The 21,600-nt window shown below is 32.4% G+C and overlaps 1 protein-coding gene across 3 annotated transcripts in view; it reads left to right on the forward strand.

Annotated features, from left to right (window-relative positions):
- LOC127698941 (uncharacterized) overlaps positions 1-18,082 on the forward strand; it is a 278,817-nt gene extending 260,735 nt beyond the window's left edge. For all 3 annotated transcript variants that reach the window (XM_052202712.1, XM_052202711.1, XM_052202710.1), the window contains exons 15-17: positions 2,349-2,438; positions 13,351-13,521; positions 17,787-18,082. In XM_052202712.1, coding sequence (XP_052058672.1) covers positions 2,349-2,438; positions 13,351-13,521; positions 17,787-17,881 — 356 coding nt within the window. In that variant the 3' untranslated portion in view covers positions 17,882-18,082. The remainder of the gene's footprint in view (positions 1-2,348; positions 2,439-13,350; positions 13,522-17,786) is intronic.
- Positions 18,083-21,600: the final 3,518 nt, after the last annotated feature.

The following is a 21,600-nucleotide window of genomic DNA, read 5'->3' on the forward strand; positions in this document are numbered from 1 at the left end:
TTCAATTTGAAAATATACTTATACCCAATGAACTTTCCTAAGTATACTTCAATAAATGCCCACTATCATTGAAATGTGTGTATGTAAGGAATTTGAGCTGTGTTTATACAACTTATGAAATCAATAATAATAAAATTTTTAAGTTTTTAATTTTATTGTCGAGCCTGTGACTTCTGTCGCAGAAAGCTCGACATAGGGATAGTGATCCGGCGGTAGCGACAGCGGCGGCGTTAACTAACTACTTTAAAGCTTTATATTTTAGAAGGCGGAAGACCTGGATGCTTCATATTTTGTATATAGATGCCTTATGTTATGAAGTTTCCGTCCGTCATATGTCCATTGTCCTTTACCTCATTTTAATGGTTCAGTGACTTCTTGAAAAAAGTTAAGATTTTTTTGTAATGTTAATTTCTTTCTTATTATGAGTAATATGATAACTATGTTTAGTATGTGCGTACCTTGCAAGGTCAAGTCCATATCTCAGATACTATAAGCAAAAGGTCTACTATATTTGGTGTATGGAACGATTGTAAGGTGTACACGTGTAACTGGCAGGTGTCATCTGACCTTAACCTCATGTTCATGGTTCAGTGGTTAAAGTTAAGTTTTTGTGTTTTGGTCTTCTTTTCTAATACTATATTCAATAAGTCAACTATATTTGGTGTATGGAAATATTTTAGGATGTACATGTAAGCCTGGCAGGTTTTATTTGACCTTGACCTCATTTTCACGGTTCATTGCTCAGTGTTAAGTTTTTATGTTTTGGTCTGTTTTTGTTAAACTATAAGCAATAGGTCAACTATATATGGTGTATGGAATGATTGTAAGATGTATATGTCTGTCTGGCAGGCATCATCTGACCTTGACCTCATTTTGATGGTTCTTTGGTCAATGTTAAGTTTTCAGGTGAAGTTTGTTTCTTAGATACTATAAGCAATAGGTCAACTGTATTTAATGCATAGATTGATTGTAAGGTGTACATATCTGTCTGGCATGTTTCGTCTGACCTTGACCTCATTTTCATGGTTCATTGGTCAATGTTAGTTTTTCTTGTTTGAGTTCGTTTCGAAGAAACTATAAGCGGTCAACTTTATTTGGTGTATGGAATTATTGTAAGGTGTACATGTATTTCCGGTTTGGTTTATCTGACCTTGACCTAATTTTCTTGGATCATGTTAAGTTTATGTGATACTTGTAATAAAGCTTTTTATTTAGGACTATCAACATAAAATCAATGGTCAGTAAAGCAGGCGAGCCATTTCAGCGTGTGCACTCTTGTTGGAAAATGAATGGTTATATACCAACAAAATGAAAAGATTTTGAAAAAAAATATTCGTTTTTGTGAATCCAGCGCAGAAGCGAGACATTGCTTTTAAACACCACAGCGTCTGCAAAGGCATCTACATTTATGTGTTAAAGGTTATTTAAATGTCAACAAATTTGTCAAACCGTGATGGAATTTTACGAAACTATGACAGAAGCTTTGTGTGGGCAAGAAACAGTATCCAAAGTAAAATTGAAGAAAAAATTCTGTATTTTATTGATAAATGGACTTAGATTTTTTGAAGTTAACATTAAGATACAGTCTGAATTTAAAGCTTTCCAGACATCAATAACTTTTTCAACCTTTGTGGAATTTTACGGAGCTGTTTAAGGATCAGAATTTGAAAAAAAAATTTAGTTTTTTTTGGTATTTATTCTGATTTACGATGTTAAAGAACTTACTTTTATACAGTTAACATTTAGATAATGTACACAGGTAATGTTTTTTAGACATCAATAACTTTGTTAAAACTTCATAGAATTTTGTGAACAATTTGCATTAGCTTTTTTATGATTAAGAGAAAATGATTAATGCAAAGTTTAATAATAGTTTTTAAAAAAAAAAATAAAATTTTTCAGTATCTTAATGATAGATGGCGTTTTGCAGTTAACATCTACAAAAGTCTGAGATTAAATTAAGACATCAATAAATTTGTTGAAAACTTCATGAAATACAATGAGTCTTGGAGAAAATTTTCTTCAAGATCCAGAAGAAGCATCTGAAAAAAACTCGATTTAAAAACAAATCTCTATTTAACTGATCAATAGGCTTACTTTTTGTCAACTAACATTACACTTGTACACTGACAAACAACGAATGTGACTTCTTTGTTGTATTAAGTCATATAGTTTGTTTGTTCCCTTTTCCCTTTTATGTGTTATCCATTATCCATTGATATATTTAACTGCAAGGGATCATTCGAACACTGTTCATTTATTCTCTTGATTAGATTATCAATTCATAATCGTTTATACAATAATTATAGAATTGTGCATATCCTTCAGATATTTCGTTTTCATTGCAGAAAATACAGTTTTGCATATATCTGACCAGCTCAAGTCAACAGGAAAATATATAGTCACCCATTCTTCTCTGTCCTGTATTGTTAAAGTTGGTAAGATTGATTAGTATTTACAAGTTGAATGAGACTTTTGTTTAGAGCAATTTTTGATCAAATGAAATATTGAAATATGTGTTCAGCTGAATTAAGATCTGGTTAACATAAAGTGATTCTGATATTTAGTATAAATTTCATTTTGAAAAGGGTTACATTACCTTCAATGGTAATATAACAAGATTAGTATGTTGAATGCTGATTGCTTATATCTGCTACAATTTCTAAAGGTTATCCATTTCTCCTTGACAAATAACCCCTGCATGGAAATTTGCATGTTAAAAGTTACTTGTACATTGGCAAAGGAATTGGTTCAATATTTAAAGTTAAAGAGGTGTGGAATTATTTCGTATGAGTAAACCATCAACCATAAAACTACAAAAAAGGTGTGAACAACTACAGGTCACTATACAGACTTTAATGATTATCAAATCCTATATGATTTTAAGCTATAAAAGACCTGAATAGCAAAAAGTTAAACAATTTGATAGGGGCAAATAACGGCTTGCTTTAAGTAAAATAACGTAACAAAAATCAAATATGGTAGACAGCACAAATACCAACCACTATAATACACTAAAGGCTCCTTCCATGGCTTGATGCAGGCTCATTATGTGTTGGGGTTGAAGTTGTTGTTGTTAACGGTTTATCTTTTTTTACACAATTAAATAATCTTTATTGCTCTATGTTCTGTGAAACAATTTACAAGGCTCACAGCATTAGTTTAATTTTCGTTTTCGAACTTTCAGATGCAAGTTTGCGAAAAAAAGAAGTGAAATGTATATGCTTTTTATTTGATCACTTGATAAATGTCCATGGTTTCAGAAAAAATGTCACTGAACTGAATGGAAACTCTACTTTTGACCAAATTTTGTAACATGTTTAAACATGAGAACGGAAAGTACTAAAGGCACAGGGTCCTCAGTAATGACTTAAAGGTCAAAGGTCACCTATGTGACCTATCACCTCGAATATTATTTTTCATATTACACAAACCTAAAAGATAAGGAGTAATTATCTTCATGACAAGGCACATTGAATAAATATAGGTCACCATCCCTTGTCGTTTGGGAATATTAAAAGTTTTGATTATGGTTGAGATCCCCACGCCTTATCCATGCATTTTCTTGTTTGGCTTGTCCAGATGCATTGAAAGATATTTTGGGTGAGTCCCCAGTAGTCATTCCTGTGTCCCCTGTCATTTAATAATGTTGAAATATTATGCATATTGTTGAGATCTCCACCCCTAAACCACATCTTGTCTTGTTTTATTTCAAGATGAATTGAATTATATACAGGTAATCCCTACCGTCTGCCATATATTAGAATGTTCAAATATCTAGTAAATGCATCTCACCGCCCATAAATCATATAGTTTTGTGTTATACCCCTACTTCTCAGGATTTTAGATTTTTTTGATATTTTTTTTAATGAACCAGTAATTTTTCTACACTTTACACTACTATTATCCATGCTCAAATGAAAGATCGCCTTTTTGTAGTCGAAACGCGCGTCTGGCGTCAATATAAAATTTCAATCCTGGTATCTATGATGAGTTTATCAACATCGTCTCATTGATCAAACAGAGCTTTTTTTCTACAAGGGAAACTTATGTTTTGGGTCATAAAACATCTTACTTTGTGAAGAACCCCAGTGATTCCCAAAACACATGCACTATTGATGATATTATCAAAATGCTAGATTTTTATATGCCCGTTTACGGGACGTATTATTTTGATAGAACAACATATTTGTTGAGTTTGGTGGATTGATATTTCGCAGACAGTCGGTATTGCAATGGGTACTAAATGTTTATCACTACTTGAAGATTTGCGTTTGTACTCATATGAAGCAGAATTCATACAGAACCTTCTCAAAGACAAAAAGAAAAAGCATCTTGCAAAGTTCTGTAATTTCACTTTCAGTTATATTGGTGATGTCCTGTCATCCATTAACCCACATTTAACTGGGAACTTTTTTTTATTAAGGATACTACCGAAAGTAGAGGGTAATCTTCGTATCTTGATCTTTTCCTCAAAATTGACACAGATGAACGATTTCAAACTAGAGTCTATGTGATGATTTCAACTTTCCTATTGTTAACTTCCTATTTCTCAGCAGTCACCTGCCCAGTCGTATGATACAACAGAGTTATGAGGAAGAACGACTGAAATCGACACTACATAATTTGAATGGTGACCATAACGAATTGGTGGACCGACACATTGTGTTAGTGTCTCAACTCTCTAGCAACATGTTTATCGCGGTCTTAAAAAAGAGAAGTGAAAGATACCAAGGGACATTCAAACTCATAAGTAAAAAAAAACAACAATTCCTTGGCAAAAAAGAATCAAAGAGCTGATAGCTCTGAGGGGGGAAAAGATACATAAAAGGATAACTTGAAATACGATGACTATAAAAAAACTCATCATAGTTACCAGGCTTAAAAAAGTTTTCTCATTTTAAAACCCTTAATTGTTTGTATGTGCTTGTCACGAGTCAGGAACCTTGTATGAGCCATAAAGACAGACACTGAAACTGATTACTAGTATTTTAAGATGGGATTTATTTCAGGGTCTGAGCCTAGACTCTGAATCCCTAAAGGGAACTGTTAGCTCACTAGAACTGAGAAAATTCTGCTTCTATAAATAAAATGCATATGCACTGAACTAGAAAGTAAAAAAAAAGTCCAGATCACAAGATGTGGAGGGCATCGGTTTTCTACTTTTGATATGGATATAAAGGTATTACTTCCAATGTACTTCTTTCATAATTGAAATCAGTATTTTTTTTCAATGAATGATTAAAGAAGTAGGAGCAGCCACCTGGGCAAACAATAGTTTACGTCTTTATGTAGTGATCTGATCATCCTATTTTCTTATTTTTGCATAGCTTTGGTAAGCGTTCTTCACAGTTAAACCATTATTAAATAGTTAGTTCGTGTTGCTCAGTCTTTGGTTTTCTATGTTGTGTTTTGTGTTTAATTGTTTGTCTGTTGGTCTTTTTCTTTTTTAGCCATGGCTTATTTTCGACTTATGAGTTTGAATGTCCCTTTGGTATCTTTCGCCTCTCTTTAAGATAACATGCAACTTCAATTGGTCACTCCTAGAAACGGCTAAATGATTTTAGAAACAACCAGCAGTATAGGATTTCAGAAAACTTAAACGTCTCCCCAAAAACGATCAAATGACAAACAACAGTATACAAGGCACAGCATAGAAAACTAAAGATTGAGCAACACGACCCGCGACAAAAACTGCGGGAGATCTCGGGTGCTCCGGGAGGATTAGAACATCCTGCTCCACATGTGGCACCGTCATTTTGCTCTTGTAAGTACAATACAAACCCGGTGATAAAAGTTATTCGCTAGGTCACATTCGAAGAAAAGAGGACGGGATAGTGGTTACAATTTGGAACATCTGGGAAAAAAATATTCCATAACGGTCAACCATCTCGTGATGGCGTCCGTAAATTTTAAAGGGATGATTTCAACTTCACCAATTCGAACTCTTAATTTAATAGCTTCCTTGTAAGCAGCAACCCTCAATAATCATGATAAAAAACGCAAACTCTGGAATGTCTAATCGACTGGGAGATATATACTCCATATGCAGACTCTGCTGAGATTTTGCTACATATAAATGGAAAGTTCACTATTGGGAAGCTAAAATCTTCTCTTTTGTCGTAAAGTTTTGTTTTCAATCGACCCTCATTGTCAATTTGTAGATGTAAGTCAAGACATAAGACAGGAACAACTGTATCTGTTGTGTTTAAGCCTAACTGTGTATTTGTTTCTCTGTCTTTGTTTCATAAAATGACGCAGACGCTATTTCACAAACTTGCAGATAGTGTATAGCGGAACGTGAAGTGAAAGGATAATGCTAGCTTCTTTTCATTCTTCCCAAGTTGCTCCTGTATGAAGTCAACTTCATATCAATAAAAGAACAGGAGGCATTTGGTTCCCGTGGAAATGCCGATTGTTTGTTGAAAAACACGTCCTCTTAGATCTCCTAACATTGTCGTCCGATCTGAAATTTTACCGATTGTGTCCTTTTCCTGATTGCAACATTTTGACAGCATGTGTATTCGAATGGCGCGTGATGCATGCAAAAAAATAAAAGGTAACCATGTAGACGCATATGGTTTCGCTCCTTTTGGAGTTCATAAGATTCCCTTAGTTTCTGTTTGTTACATTGATGTGTCTTTACTTAATTGATTTACGAGATTCAAACTTCGGTAAACTACTTTCGCCTTACTTTTACCCATGTCTATCCGTCCGTCCTATGAAATTTCTGTCGCATGTACCCAAGGAACTCCAGATCAGAGATTCCTGCAATTAGATATGAAGCTTCACGTGAACATACTATGCTTTGTTTTGCGTTTTGGGGTTCATGGCTCATCAACTTCATGTTCACCGAATACTTATATTATTATATCACATTAATGGCCATGTAGGAAATTTCGTCGCATTTTTCTTTGGAGCTACAACTGACAGCTTTATGAAATTTGTTATCAGGTTCCATGTGAATATACTAATCCATTTGATGTGTTTTCGAAGTATTTAATGCCTAGGCCAAAAAAAATATGGTAGGTAGGTAGGCAAATTGTTTTTTAATTTTTTTTTAACGGAGGGGAGGGTGGGGGTGGTAGATAGATTCGATTGTGACTCAGTGAGTTAGCTTTTAGGAATTTTTTGTCCTCAATGCTCTTCAACTTCGTACTTTATTTGGCCTTTTTAACCTTTTTTGATTCGAGCGTCACTGATGAGTCTTTTGTAGACGAAACGCGCGTCTGGCGCAAATACAAAATTTCAATCCTAGTATCTATGATGAGTTTATTTATATATTTCTGCATTATAATTGGTTTTGATTTGCATCTTTAATATTTGCAAAACTGTGTATTCATTTATATCTAATATTTTGGTATCATGCCATGAATATGTCAATTTGACATACAACTATGATTTGTGTGGTGGTTTGATAGCAACATATGAACCTGAACAAAAACCAACGGTGATCTCAGATGCTCTGTAATGGTTATAGAAATATGAAAATTAAACGGAATGTATATGTCGCTCTCATTATATGCAGGTCGCTAGCAGGTGGAAGGCTCACACTACTTCAGTATCATAGGGAGAATTGACTTCTGAACTTTTGAAACTGATAAGGAAAAGTGGTGAGACTTAAAAGGGAAGTTAACATTACAGTAACAGTTGTCATAGTTTATGTCTTAAATTGTCATTTATAGTTACACAATTATATTTTTCCACTCGTTACTGTGAGGAACTAGCAACAAAATATCTAGCACTATTGCATTTTGAAAGAATAAAAATAAAAGGAAAAGTAATTTTCAATATTAGAATATCAAAATATCAAAGTAATCGGTTTAGGCTATGCATTGTTTCTTATTAAAAGATATATAAATTTCATCAATTTAAAATCGACTTAAATCAATGAATTGAAACAATGCATTTGTATTACAGTAATATATATATACATTTATCCTGCAATTGGGTGTCTTATCATACATTAACAGCCCAACAGATATCGCTACCCTGTATTTGTATACTATTGAAACATTGAAACATTGAAACATTTTATTTCACTAAAGGCCTCACATGAGGCATGATAGTACAACAATATAACAAATAAGAAATAATGCATGAACAAACATATTTACAAATGCATGAATAAATGGGAAGGTAAATATCATTTGTAAACTGACATTACAATTTTACAGAACTTAGCTAAACCAACAAGAACAAATTTATCTTTGCTGTTCATTAAATCAGAGAAACTCATAGTATTCTTCACTTTACAAATATCTGCTGGCAAAAATTTCAGCCGTTCAGCATTAAAGAAAGTACAATCATATATGTAATGAAATTCATCTCCTAGCACATTTCTGTTACATAAATCACATATTCTTTCTGATCTATTAATGCTATAAAATCTACCACATTCAATAGGTAACCTATGACTACTGCACCTATATTTACACAAATTATTTCTTAAATCAAAAGGCAATGTAGTTAAATAATCTTCCAAACCAAACTCAGACTTGTACATTCTATAATTTAAACATTTTGATGTATTAAATATTTGAGCCTTCCATTCATTTACAATCAAATTGTGGTAATACTGTTTCACATTTTTAGACAACTGACAGTTTGTATCTATATATTGATTATTCCAGGCATTAATAAAACCACATTCAGATAATATATCTTTTACACAATTCAACCACTTAGAGTGAAATATATCACCAGAATCCAGTATAAATAGCATTTCATACAATGTACGAGAAATTTACTCTTTTTTGCCTGTAACAATACGTTTCCAAAAACCAACCATTCTTGCCTTAATATTAACAGACATTGGTACTCTACCAAGTTCACCATATACAATGCAATTAGGTGTACATTTTTTAACTTTCATTATATATTTACAAAATTCTAAGTGCAATGATTCAATAACATCATTTTTCTCATACCCCCAAACTTATGCACCGTACAACAATATAGGGCCAACAATAGCATCAAAAAGTTGTAATAATACATCTATAGGTAAATACAATTTTCTTGCCTTACGTAATACATAAAACATTGCTTTTCTGGCTTGTTGAACCAATCTAGATTTATTAACATGAAAAGTACCTTTTCTAGAGAATACAATACCTAAATATTGGAATTCATCAATAACAGACAAACGGTCATTATTATATGTGAAATGAACATTTTCAGCCTGTCGACTTTTAGAAAATATAACAAAATTGGTTTTTGAAGTATTAACTTCACAGTATAAATACATTGCATTCAATGCTGATTGTAATTCAGCTGCGGATTCTGCAAAAATTACTGTGTCGTCCGCATATAACAACAGATACAATTTGAAATACACTTCAATATCATCATTGTCAAACAGTAAATGAGACATATTACAAACATCATTCAGACCACTATAAGCATGTGACATAAACTCAGTCAAATCATTAAGAAAAATAGAAAATAATAGAGGCGACAGGTTTTCACCCTGCCTCACACCAATATTAGATGCAAAAAAATCTGAACAATTAAATCCATCTCTTACACAAGATTTTGCATTTTTATACAAGTTTTGTAATACAATCAGTAATTTACCATCTATACCATTGCGTAACAATTTTTGCCATAATAATATTCTGTTTACAGAGTCAAAAGCCTTACGAAAATCAACAAAGGCGCAATACATTTTTTTCCTTCTAAATGAATGCAAATCGATGAGACATTTCAAATTAAAAATAAGATCAACAGTGCCATACCCCTTTCTGAACCCTGCCTGTTCTTCACATAATAATCCTAAACTATACAGATATCGCTTTAAAGCTCCACCCACTGCCGGACTACTTTTGTGTATTGCTGTTGACGAGTGTTGTATGAACTTTCGTGACCTCAGAATGTGTATTGTAGTCGCATTCCATTGACGTATTGCTTGACCTTATGTGAACTATAGATTAATTTACGTTTTGTTTGTTTTCAAGCATTTCTTCAGAGCAATATGACAAGAATAAAAATAGTTTGTCTTCATGAACAGCAGGATTAACTTCATTTCTACGGCGCCAATCTTCAAGTTTAAAACTTGAATGTGTACATGTGTAATACAGAAAATCAACCATGCAACAATGTCAATAATCAGTGAATGTCACAATCAGTTCGAAATTCTGAAGCGTAGGACAAATCATTTTTGTCTTAAATCGGACAATGTTTTGTTATTTCTTTTTCGCTGAAGCTCGCATTACACCTGTTTCTCAGCCTCGTACAAATACAGCTGATATTTAAAGACACTAAACAGTTATTGTCTATTTAACTATAATGGAATCAAAACAAATGTTTATTAATGCGTGCTGCGTATTTTTCACTTTGGGATTATTTTTCATCTTTTAAGTTGTGTCATTCGTGAGTCTGTAGTTATTATCGTAAGGATACTGGTTTCCGGCATGGTTGGTCCACTTCCGATCTGTAATTCGTATAAATATTTCAATAGCGGACGCAGAAAAATTACTGGAAAGGAATATGACGTTTTTAATGCAATAAATGGTTCAAACATTAACTAAAGGCAATATCAATCATGTTCAAATGAAGAAACTAATTTTTTTGGCGAAAATGCGAATCTTTTGAAATACGCTCGAGTAACAAGTGCTGGAAGTTAAGAAAATACTTTGATTTGTTTGCACAAAGCCATTGTTGTTTCTTCGAAATAATCAATCCACAAAGTCAATGGTTTCAACACGTTTCTAAATAAATAAATTAATTGTCTGTATCTTTGAATATCTTTTACTTTACTACAAATAAAAACATGCAGATTCATCAACTTGTTTTGATAAATATAATACATCAGACGTTGCAGGTTTTTTTTCGGGAGTTAAACAATTTCCGAAATCGCGAAAAAAATGTAAGGGTCGGCAAAACAGTCGCCAAAAAAATAGGGTCAGACGGGTAACCGGAAACACACATATATTCTTATTTAGCCTTACTCTTTTACATACTGGTCATGTTTGAAATTTTTAGGCGCATTTTTCTAAGGAAGGTAAAATAAAAGTTTCTTGAAATTTGGCAACTTCTTCTTTACCAAAGGGGAACTACAATTGAAAACTTCCTCAAATTTGTTATTTGAATATCTCTTTGGTATCTTTCACCCCTCTTTTATCAGGCCTCATGTGAACATGCTTTATCGTGTAATGCTTTTTCATATCCATTGCTCTTGAACTTCTTGTTGACCGAATTCTTAAAGCGGGGTTTCATAACAAAGCAAAAGCTCACAGTTTTACCTATTTGACATGTCAAGATGAAACGAATGATATATAGGTGAGTCCGAAGCGGAATATACTACTGGTTACTTCGTTTTGCAGACTTTGTAACAGCATCCTTTTACAATCATTGTTGATATTTTCAGTTTATTATAGGATTGAAAGGTGTACATTTCCATCTGATGAGTCATCTAACCTTGACATCGTATCATGGTTCAATGATAAGTTTTAAGTTATAAAAAGACTTCTCCCCTTTTTTGAACTAAACTTATTAAAAGACTTCTCCCCTTTTTAGCTCACCTGGTCCAAAACCAAAGCATTTAGAGCAAATCTGATAAGGATAAAAATGTTCATCAGGTTAAGATTTATCTGCTCTGAAATTTGCAGACGAATCAGACAACTCGTTGTTGGGTTGCTGTCCCTGAATTTGTAATTTTAAGGAAATTTTGCAGTTTTTGGTTATTATCTTGAATATTATTAATGTTTTTAATTTTTAACAATTTTTCGTAAATTTTTGTAATCTTTTACAAAAACCTTCTCCTCTGAAACTACTGAGGCAAATTAAACCAAAGTTGGCCACAATCATCATTAGGGTATCTAGTTTACAAAATGTGTCCGATGACCCCGCCTGCCAACCAACATGGCCGACATGGCTAAAAATGGAACATAGGGGTAAATGCAGTTTTTGGCTTATATCTCTGTAACTAAAGCAAAAATATAATGGTTGCATTATTTCATGCATCAATTGTAAACAAAATTATCAGGTGAGCGACACAGGCTCCTTGGAGCCTCTAGTTTGAACTATTAGAACTTTGATTAAAATTAAGTAATGCACAAAATATGCTTTTAACTGGCCTAATGTATAAAACACCATGTATTTAAAGAAGCCGAATACTCATTTGAAGCAACAGATTTACTACAGTAACTGTTATTCTAAAGGGAAAAAATATATGAATCTAACATATAGTTTTTTTTTTCGAAAAAGGGGGTTAGGGTTTATTTGAAAATGTACTATTTTTCAACGATAAAAATCTTAGGTTTTTTTTATAATAATCATTTCGTATATAAATATTTGATGCATGTGTGTACTTTAAAGGTGAAAAGTTACAAAAAAGCATACTACATGAGTATTACATGGACATGAACTCCAAAAGGAGTGAGACTAGGTTGTTGACAGGGTAAGTGTTAGTAATCACTAGCTATCCTACAGTGATCACGGTCAACAATGTATTAGTGTGTGATTATTTATATTAAGGGGGACCACTTGTTATAGGGCGATGATATGATGTGCAGTTGTATAAGGATTTGCACATATCGTACATTTTGTATCCTTGGAGATTATTTACCCCGTCCACTCAGTCATGGTTCATTAACTTTTTGATGTTTTGCATAGTTTACATTATAAAGTATTGCCATTTGATTCAACATTTGCATTACACTATCAAAGTTATATATAGGCGAGACATATCTCTTTGACATCAGTTATAATGGTATTTTTATTTTATTTTGATGTTTAACCAACAGTTTTGTTATCATGGCAATGTCTCTAAAGTTTTATAAATTGTAAATATATTTGAGAGTACTTGTGCTTAATTTTTCTAAAAAAAAAATCTACCTGTCTTACATTTTAGTTGAATATCGAAAAATCTCATATCCTTGGAGATTATTTACCCCGTCCACTCAGTCATGGTTCATTGACTTTTTGATGTTTTGCATAGTTTACATTATAAGGTATTGCTATTTGATTCAACATTTGCATTACATTATCAAAGTTACATTTAGGCGAGACATATCTCTTTGACATCAGTTATAATGGTATTTGTTTTTATTTTTGATGTTTGACCAACAGTTTTGTTACAAGGTAACAAATCATGGCAATGTCTCTAAAGTTGTATAAGTTGTAAATATATTTGACAGTACTGGTGCTTAATTTTTTTCTAAAAAAAAAAACAATCTACCTGTCTTAAATTTTAGTTGAATATCGAAAAATATTTGTTCAAGTTTGGTATCCTCTTAAACATTCTGACATCTTAACAATGAAGCGAAGACCCCCAAAATAAACAGTTAATTTCCAGATGTTAGTAAATTGTTTTTAGACTTGAGCTTAAAGATGTTGGTTTTTTTTCAGAAAGTTCAATTAACCAGTTTGAGAGACCAGATCTAAGCAGAGTTGTGAAATGTTTTTGTCAGTGCTATGAAAAAATAGTACACTCCTCTGAAGTAGAGTGGAAGTCATTACCAGCTCTTAGTATATTCTACTCTGTGCTATCAACATTTTCATATGACCATTTGATGAAAGGTTTGCCAAAATATACATAAAGTTAAATTTAAAGAAAAAACAAAGTAAAATTAACATAAAGCATTAAAACAAACTGAAAAATCATAAGAAAAAAGACAAAAAAACGTATCATATGAATTACCCCAAACATACACACTTAATCATTATTATAACCATTTGTCAACGAGAAAACCGACAATACCAATATAAGATACCAACGGCCAACGATACACCATCGTAATACCAACAGCCAACGAAACAACAACTTAAAGATATGGGCAAACGATGCACCAATATTTGTTACGTATTGAAATGAATTCAGTATAATTGCACAAAGGTGACAGTTCTTTAAAATTATTGTCCCCTACAGTGATGGGGGACGAGAACTGACAACACGTTTGCAACAGATTTAAAGCAATTGTCAAACGGCATATATGATCATAATATAATCAAAAAGCCAACAATGAACCAACAATTTGCCAAAAGTTGTTTTAATTAGAACACATAACATGTAATAAGCAACCAACTATCAATAAAAATAAAAACAAGATACATTGTATTCCCAATATTATGTCAGCAAATTAAATGCACTGTTGAACCTATAATAGTAAATATTGTGCCATATTGTTGGTTCAACATTGGACCAACATTGGTATGCCAAAGTCATCATTCATTTAGCACAACCTTTATCCAACATTGTGCTAACGTTAGTATGCCCCTATATTCAATGTTGGGCCAACGTTAGTACACCTCAATATTCAACTAACGGTGCTGTTTTATCCTGCGTTAGCCCAACGTTGGGCCAAAATCGTTATGCCAACACCTGCAGTCATTCAACGGTACAACCTTAATCAAACGTTGGCCTAATAATGTTTTAACGTATGTATGCCAACGCCTACATTTAACCAACGTTGCTATCTTTATTCAACGTTGGAACAGGATGTCAATGTTTACATTAAACCAACGGTACAACCCTAATCCAACGTTTGCCCAACGTAAGCATGCTGTATGGAATAATTGCAATATCAAAACACAGGATTATATCGAGGAAAAAATAATCAATTTTTTTTCTGAAAACATAAAAAAAAAACATTTAATTCTGATGTTAGATTTAAAACATGTGTCGACTTTTCAACATCCTTACATTGAACCAAACATTTATGATTGCCGCTATTACATCACAGTCATAAAAACCGTAAAAAACATCAATATACGCTTACCACTTGCAACGTACAAGGACTTCAATTGTTTTCTTCATCAAGGCAAATGATTACTTATGATTTTTGTTATATGTTACACGTTATTAATCAGCTTTACTTTGTTTGGTCACTAGCTGTCCAAATAAACATCATGATATCATTAAATTAAAACAATATTAAATCAAGATTAACATATCAGCTGAAATCATACACTTCATTATTTGACAGTCAAAAAGATCCTGATATGGTGGAAATAAAAAATACATTGTACTCTTCGTGAATAACAAATGTTTATCTCGTGCTAAAAAAAATAATCACATATTGTATTTCATTACCAACGCCCATACGGTCACGGCTATCGGTGCCTTGGTCAACATTTGAAAAATTGACATATTTAGACATCCAAAAGCTGAGGTACAATCAATTCTTCAATTTCAAATCAATAATTTAGTTTATATTATAGCTAATAATTGTCTATATCTTCTTTATACAATATATCTAACAGCTTTGACTGAAAATAGTCTGAACAATAGCAAAATTAATATGTATGAAATTTTCAGTTATATTTAACTTTCTTTAACTTGTCGAATACCTAAATGTAGATGTGAACCGTATTAATACAATCGTCTCCAGACAAATGAATAGAGAAGCAATAAATTTATCTTAAGTAATTCCCTTGAGATTTGTTGAAAACTTTAAATGAACGGTCGTTTTACATAAAATAGGCTGAGTAAGAGAATGTATAAGAATAGGTGGACTGACGATTATCGTTTACAAACTAACTTCTTACAAGTTCTTTACTATGTAATCCAAATCTTAAATGGGTTCAAGTGTTAATTTAATTCACACGATAAACATCGTATTAACTGCGTCGCCGAAGGCAAAAGCTGGTCTAGTAACCTCTCGACTCCGTCCATCTGTCCGAAAGAAAACTTTCGTCAAGTCAATAGTTTTCTTGGCTTCTATGGAAGGGAATTATTTAATATTTGGTATGCAGCTTTATAATGATGAGTTGTAGCGAGTAAGCAAGTTTTGCTTCTGCCATGTATCCACTTCATGTTTCTGATAGTTTAAAATTTTACATCACTATAATTGTACAAACACTATAATTGTACAAAGAAAATTTTCGTCAAAGTTTTCTTGGCATCAGTGAAAGGGAATGCTCAGTTGTGCTCCATTATACATGTTATCTCAATCAATTGCATGCAGAGATGCAGGTCTAGAACTATTATTTGTTTTTATACGACCGCAAAAATTTTGCGGTCGTATATTGGTATCACGTCGTCGTCGTCCGAAGACACATTGGTTTCCGGACAATAACTTTTGTTTAAGTGTATGGATTTCTATGAAATTTTACCATAAGGTTTATGACCACAAAAGGAAGGTTGGGATTGATTTTGGGGGTTATGATCCTAACAGTTCAGGAATCAGGGGCCAAAATGGGGCCCAAATAAGCATTTTTCTAGTTTCCAGACAATAACTTGTGAAATGGTGTATGGATCTCTCTGAAATTATACCACAAGTTACCATATCACAAAGGAATGGTAAGAATTTGCTTGTGGGTTATGGCTCAAACTGTTTAGGAATTAGGGGGAAAAACAAGGGTTTCCAGGTTAATGGACAATTACTTAAGTACAAAACATAATTTTAAAGCAGTGTAAGGGAGGTAATTCAAACACATATTGTCAAATTACCTCCCTTACACTGCTTGTAAATTATTTATAAAGAAATGTATTGTCATTAGGTGATTAGGTGTCAATTTATTTTTAGAAGTTACTTTTTTAAAAATGTTTAATAAAGGTAATTTAATTCTAGCCATGATTATGTATGTGAAGGAATTTTATTTTTAGATATTACTATTTAATGTTGCTGATGGAGGCTTTTTAATTTTAGGCATGATTATGATGTCATTTTCCTTTTTAAAAACTATTTAATTTTAGCCATGATTATGTTTGTGAAGGAATTTTATTTTTAGATATTACTATTTAATGTTACTGATGGAAGTGTTTTAATTTTAGGCATGATTATGATATCATTTTCTATTTTAATACTTTTATGATGTATTTAAATGGGTTTTTATGGTTACAAAGTCCTAGCTGTCAATTTGTTTTTAGAAGTTACTTTTAAATGCTGATGAAGGAATTTTATTTTTAGATATTACTGTTAAAAGTTGCTGATGAAGGTTTTTTAATTTTAGCCATGACTATGATGTCATTTTCTATTTTAATACTTTTATGATGTATTTAAATGGGCTTTTATGGTTAAAAAAAAGCATTTTTCTAGTTTCCAGACAGTAACTTGTGATTAAGTGTATGGATCTCTCTAAAATTGTACTACAAGGTTCCATACTACAAAGGAAAGACTGCAATTGAGTTTGATGGTTAATGCTAAAAGGGGGATTCAAAAAGTCTGGGGGGAAGGGGGGTTTCCAATTTTTTCTTACAAGGGTTCATATTTTTTTTCAAAATTTTCAAAATTTCAAAATTTTGAAAAGTTTCAAGAAGAAATCTTCAATTGCACAGTATTGCGCATTAGATTTGTAAGATCTTTGACCACATTTATTTTGTGTCAGAAACCTATATTATGTCAAAAATTTGATCACAATCCAAATTCAGATAGTATCAAGCTTGAATATTGTGTCCAAATTTGCCCCAACTGTTCAGGGTTCGACCACTGCGGTCGTATCAGGCTGCGCTCAGCGAAGCATTTTATTTTTTTTATTTATAAGGGGATGTAACTCTACAGAGAAAGTTTTCATTCTACAAATGATAACAAACAAACAAATTCTGGTCATGCACACATTTTAGTTTTCCATTTTGTAGTATAAATTGGATGTTCTGTGGCATATTGTGGTCTGATGTTAAAACTCCGCCTTTTTGACTATTGTTCTGTCTTTGGAATTTAATTTGTAATGAGAAATTTATGAGAAATTTATGAAAGAATTGGGAAACAATTGGCACTAAATTAGTATGATTCAAACAATTACGTCATAATCTGGAAAGGTTAACATGTTAAAATACAAAAAAGAGGGAACTGATACTATATATAGCCTTTAATATTTTTAATTATTTTTTTCTTGTTTTGTAGAACTTTCATGCCAGCTGAACAAAGATATTATATTTACAATAGTACCTGTGATAGAATTATCATTGGAAACAACATTGTTGGTTGGTTGTCATTGAATTTCAATTATAAGATATCTTAGATTAAAACATTTACAAGGAATAATTGTGAACCTTGCACGTTACAGCCTTGACAGTATGAGGGAAAAGTATAATTGCAAGTAGGACTTCTTTCTTCTTCATGAAATAATTATATATTATTCATAAGTCACTAAAATACACATTTTTATATTTTGTCTCAATAAATTGTTATCCTTCTTAGCTGAAGTGGTCCTTAAGCCTATCCTCATTGTAGTCCGGTTTCATATACTTTTTTAAAATCTTCTATGAAACTTATTTATTGAATGCCATTGTCAAATAAGCTAGTTCAATATATGTTTCAGCACAAACAATTTTCAAAAAAGAAAACTCTACACTTTTATTTGACTCAATCTTTTTTTTTCATCGCTTAGAAATAGGCGGTTACGGGAAATGACTCTACAATGATATGCATGGAAACAGCGTCTTGATGGTTTAAACAGAATTTCCTTTAAAATTAGATGTGGTATGATTGCCAATGAGACAACTATCCAACAGATTCCAGATGAAAGAGATTTGAGCCATTATATGTCACCGAACGGCCTTCAACAATGAGCAACACCTATACTGTATAGTCACCTATAAAAGGTCATGACATGACAAAATGTGAAACAATTCAAATGAAAAAACCAATGGCCTGATTTATGCTAAAACAATAAACGAACAACAAAATGACAGACAGCAACCAATCACAACCACTGAATTACAGGCTCCTGACTTGAGACAGTCCCATATATAATTTTAAATTGTCTCAGCTAGGGTTAGGACATTACAAAATCAGCAGTAGAGCACCAACCGTAGCTAACAAAAAACGCATTTAGTAAGTGAACAAAATCAAAATTCTTAGTTTAAAACGACAAATCCTCTAATTCTTTGACATTAAATTGTGAATCCGTATCTATGAATCGGCAGTTCATTACTTCAAATACCCGGATTAAAGGGATTGTGAGTAAGCGTATTATTACTGCGAGGAAAACAGTATACTCCCTCATGGCTGCTGTTCTCCGCGGTTTAGATGGAGTCAACCCAAAAGTCTCTGTGTACTTACTACGTAACGTAATACCAAGACTTTTATATGGGTTAAATAGATGTCATAGCTCTCAAATCAGGCAGATATCCAAAAGATTGAAATATTCACATGTAGAATTCTTGGCAGATTTTAATAAAACGTATATCATAGGTTTATATCAGCAATGTCTCGAACGAGTTCGAAAATCAGTGCCGATGAACTAATTTTAAAAGAGTTAGGCCCTTGGAAACATTACTTATATGGAAAATTGCATTGTTAGTGCTCTCATGGCCTAGCATCGATAAGATGTGTTTCTGCAAGCTCCATCTCATTAAGGATTATTATGATTTAATAATGATTTAAACTAATTTGAAAAAATATGGATTTAACATCAATATTCTTTAAGAACATTACATCTTTTCTTGGAGACTTTTCTGGATTTAAAAGTGCTTCAGAGGATTTTGACTTTCTTAAATCAAGTGAGTTATATATCATTGATGACTGTACAGACAGAACTCTGTCCTATGTTATTAACTTTAAAAATAATGTAATAAACAACCTATTTAAAAATATCGTTCGGAAACTACTCTCAAGAACAATTTGAGGACAGAGGTAAAAATGGACTTGTCTATTCTTTTGATGATAGTGAAGGGAAAGTTGTTTTACACATACATGAGTCCACTAACACTCTACATATTCAAGGAAAGGGGTGTATATTTTGGTTCAAAAATACTTTTAAGATTTTTGCAGAAGAACTATATAACACACAGAGACTGGATGATTCTAAAATTGTGAAATTTAAAAATTCTTGTGTGCATGTAAATTATGAGGATAATGAAAACACCATCAGTAGTATAAACCAGATTGGATCTACACAAAATTCCAATGTGTCAGAGACCAATCCTAAGGTTGTGCAGTACATGACATCTGACTGTGTAGAGACAGAATCAAAATTAGCTCACAGCATGACATCAATCAACACAGATACTGTCATTACTTCCACTCCCAGCAGGCAGTCACCTGATACCAATGAACTGTTGTTAGATTTTAATACTTTATCTCCAATTAACATCAATCATCATGAAAGTATTCATCTACAGGAAGTAATATTTGAACTGAAAAAAAACTGTTTGCCATCTAATGAATTTGATAAACAATAAACCCATTGTAACTGACAAAGGGACACAGGTTACTACTTGTGATGCTTCTACACAAACTGATGATTTCCAAATAACTACAAAACCTGAAATTAATAGCGTTGGAACTCAAATTCATCCTAATTCAAAGGACAGTGGCATGCAAACATCCCCTCCTGAGGTGCATTCAAAAAATGTTGAAAGGTGCATACAATCAACTCCTGATGTTAAAAATATCTCTAAATCCCACTCTCAGGAAAAAAAGGGTAAAAGTCATGGGAATGGATCCCAACATCAGAAAATTAATAGAATTTATCATAACAACAACATTCTTGTGATAGGAAGTTCCCTTCTTAAAAGCATAAATACAAAAGACCTGATTAACACCAGTGTATCAACAAACAGAGGTGCAAGAATTGTTGATATTATCAACATTGTCAAAGATAAAGACATCAGGCAATATGAATCAATCATTGTCCATATTGGTGGGAATGATATTAGCAATGGTGCCACCCTGAATCTGATCCAAGAGAACTATGAAAGTTTATTGTACTTGCTCAGATCTAAAGCAGATATGAACACTAACATTATTGTGTCAAGTGTACCCCAAAGAAAGGATGTAGATGTGGAACCGGTTAATAAAATTCTAATTGATCTGTGCGACTATTACAATTTACAATACATAGATCATAGCAAATGTTTCTATGATGACTATGGCTACGTCAAAAAGACTTTATTTCAAAGAGATGGCATTCATCTTACAAAAATGGGAACAATGGTATTTTTTCAAAACATTGATCAATATGTAAAAATTCTTAAACTTTCACCAAACAATGATTACTGTCAATACTGTGGTGAAAGAGGTCATGACCTAAATACATGTAGGCATGGTAAACCTTTGTCTTGTTTCTCCTGTAAATCATTTGGTCATAAGGAGAAATTTTGTGATCTGTATTGGAGTTAAAAAAAAATGGCAACGAAGATATAGCCATTTCATCTTTAAAATTTATTTCTAAAAATGAAAAAAAACTTCCCCAAACTATTTTGATGTTTTAAATCAAATTTGTCAAGAATGTAATACTTACAAATGTATCTGCCCTACAGACAGGAGTCTAAATTATCTTTTTAAGAAAAGTGAAAAAACCACCAAACTTAAACATTCTTCAAATAGAATGGACAAATCTATTATCAATGTTTCTAAATCTAATATAAGTGACTTGAACAAAATAAATGCAATCACCAGTATGACTAATGTTGAATATTTGACAGTGGAGGAAAATCTTTCTATTGCTGTTACAGAATCTGATAATGGTACTTATGAATTTAATGATGAAGTAATTAATTTGCAATGTACTGATACAAATGTTTTATGCAATCCCCCTGAGGCCTTATCACCTGTTGATTTTAAGCTTTGTTTTTCCATTGGATTAAGTGTATTAGTTACAGCATGTTTATTTGCCTTACTAAATAATTGTTATGAATTACCTAATTTACAAGAAACATCTGAAGGAAAGGATAATGTTTATGACTTTTCTTTAACAAAGGGTATAAAAATA

This window comes from Mytilus californianus, unplaced genomic scaffold (genome assembly GCF_021869535.1).
Source record: "Mytilus californianus isolate M0D057914Y unplaced genomic scaffold, xbMytCali1.0.p SCAF_4, whole genome shotgun sequence".
Taxonomy (NCBI): domain Eukaryota; kingdom Metazoa; phylum Mollusca; class Bivalvia; order Mytilida; family Mytilidae; genus Mytilus; species Mytilus californianus.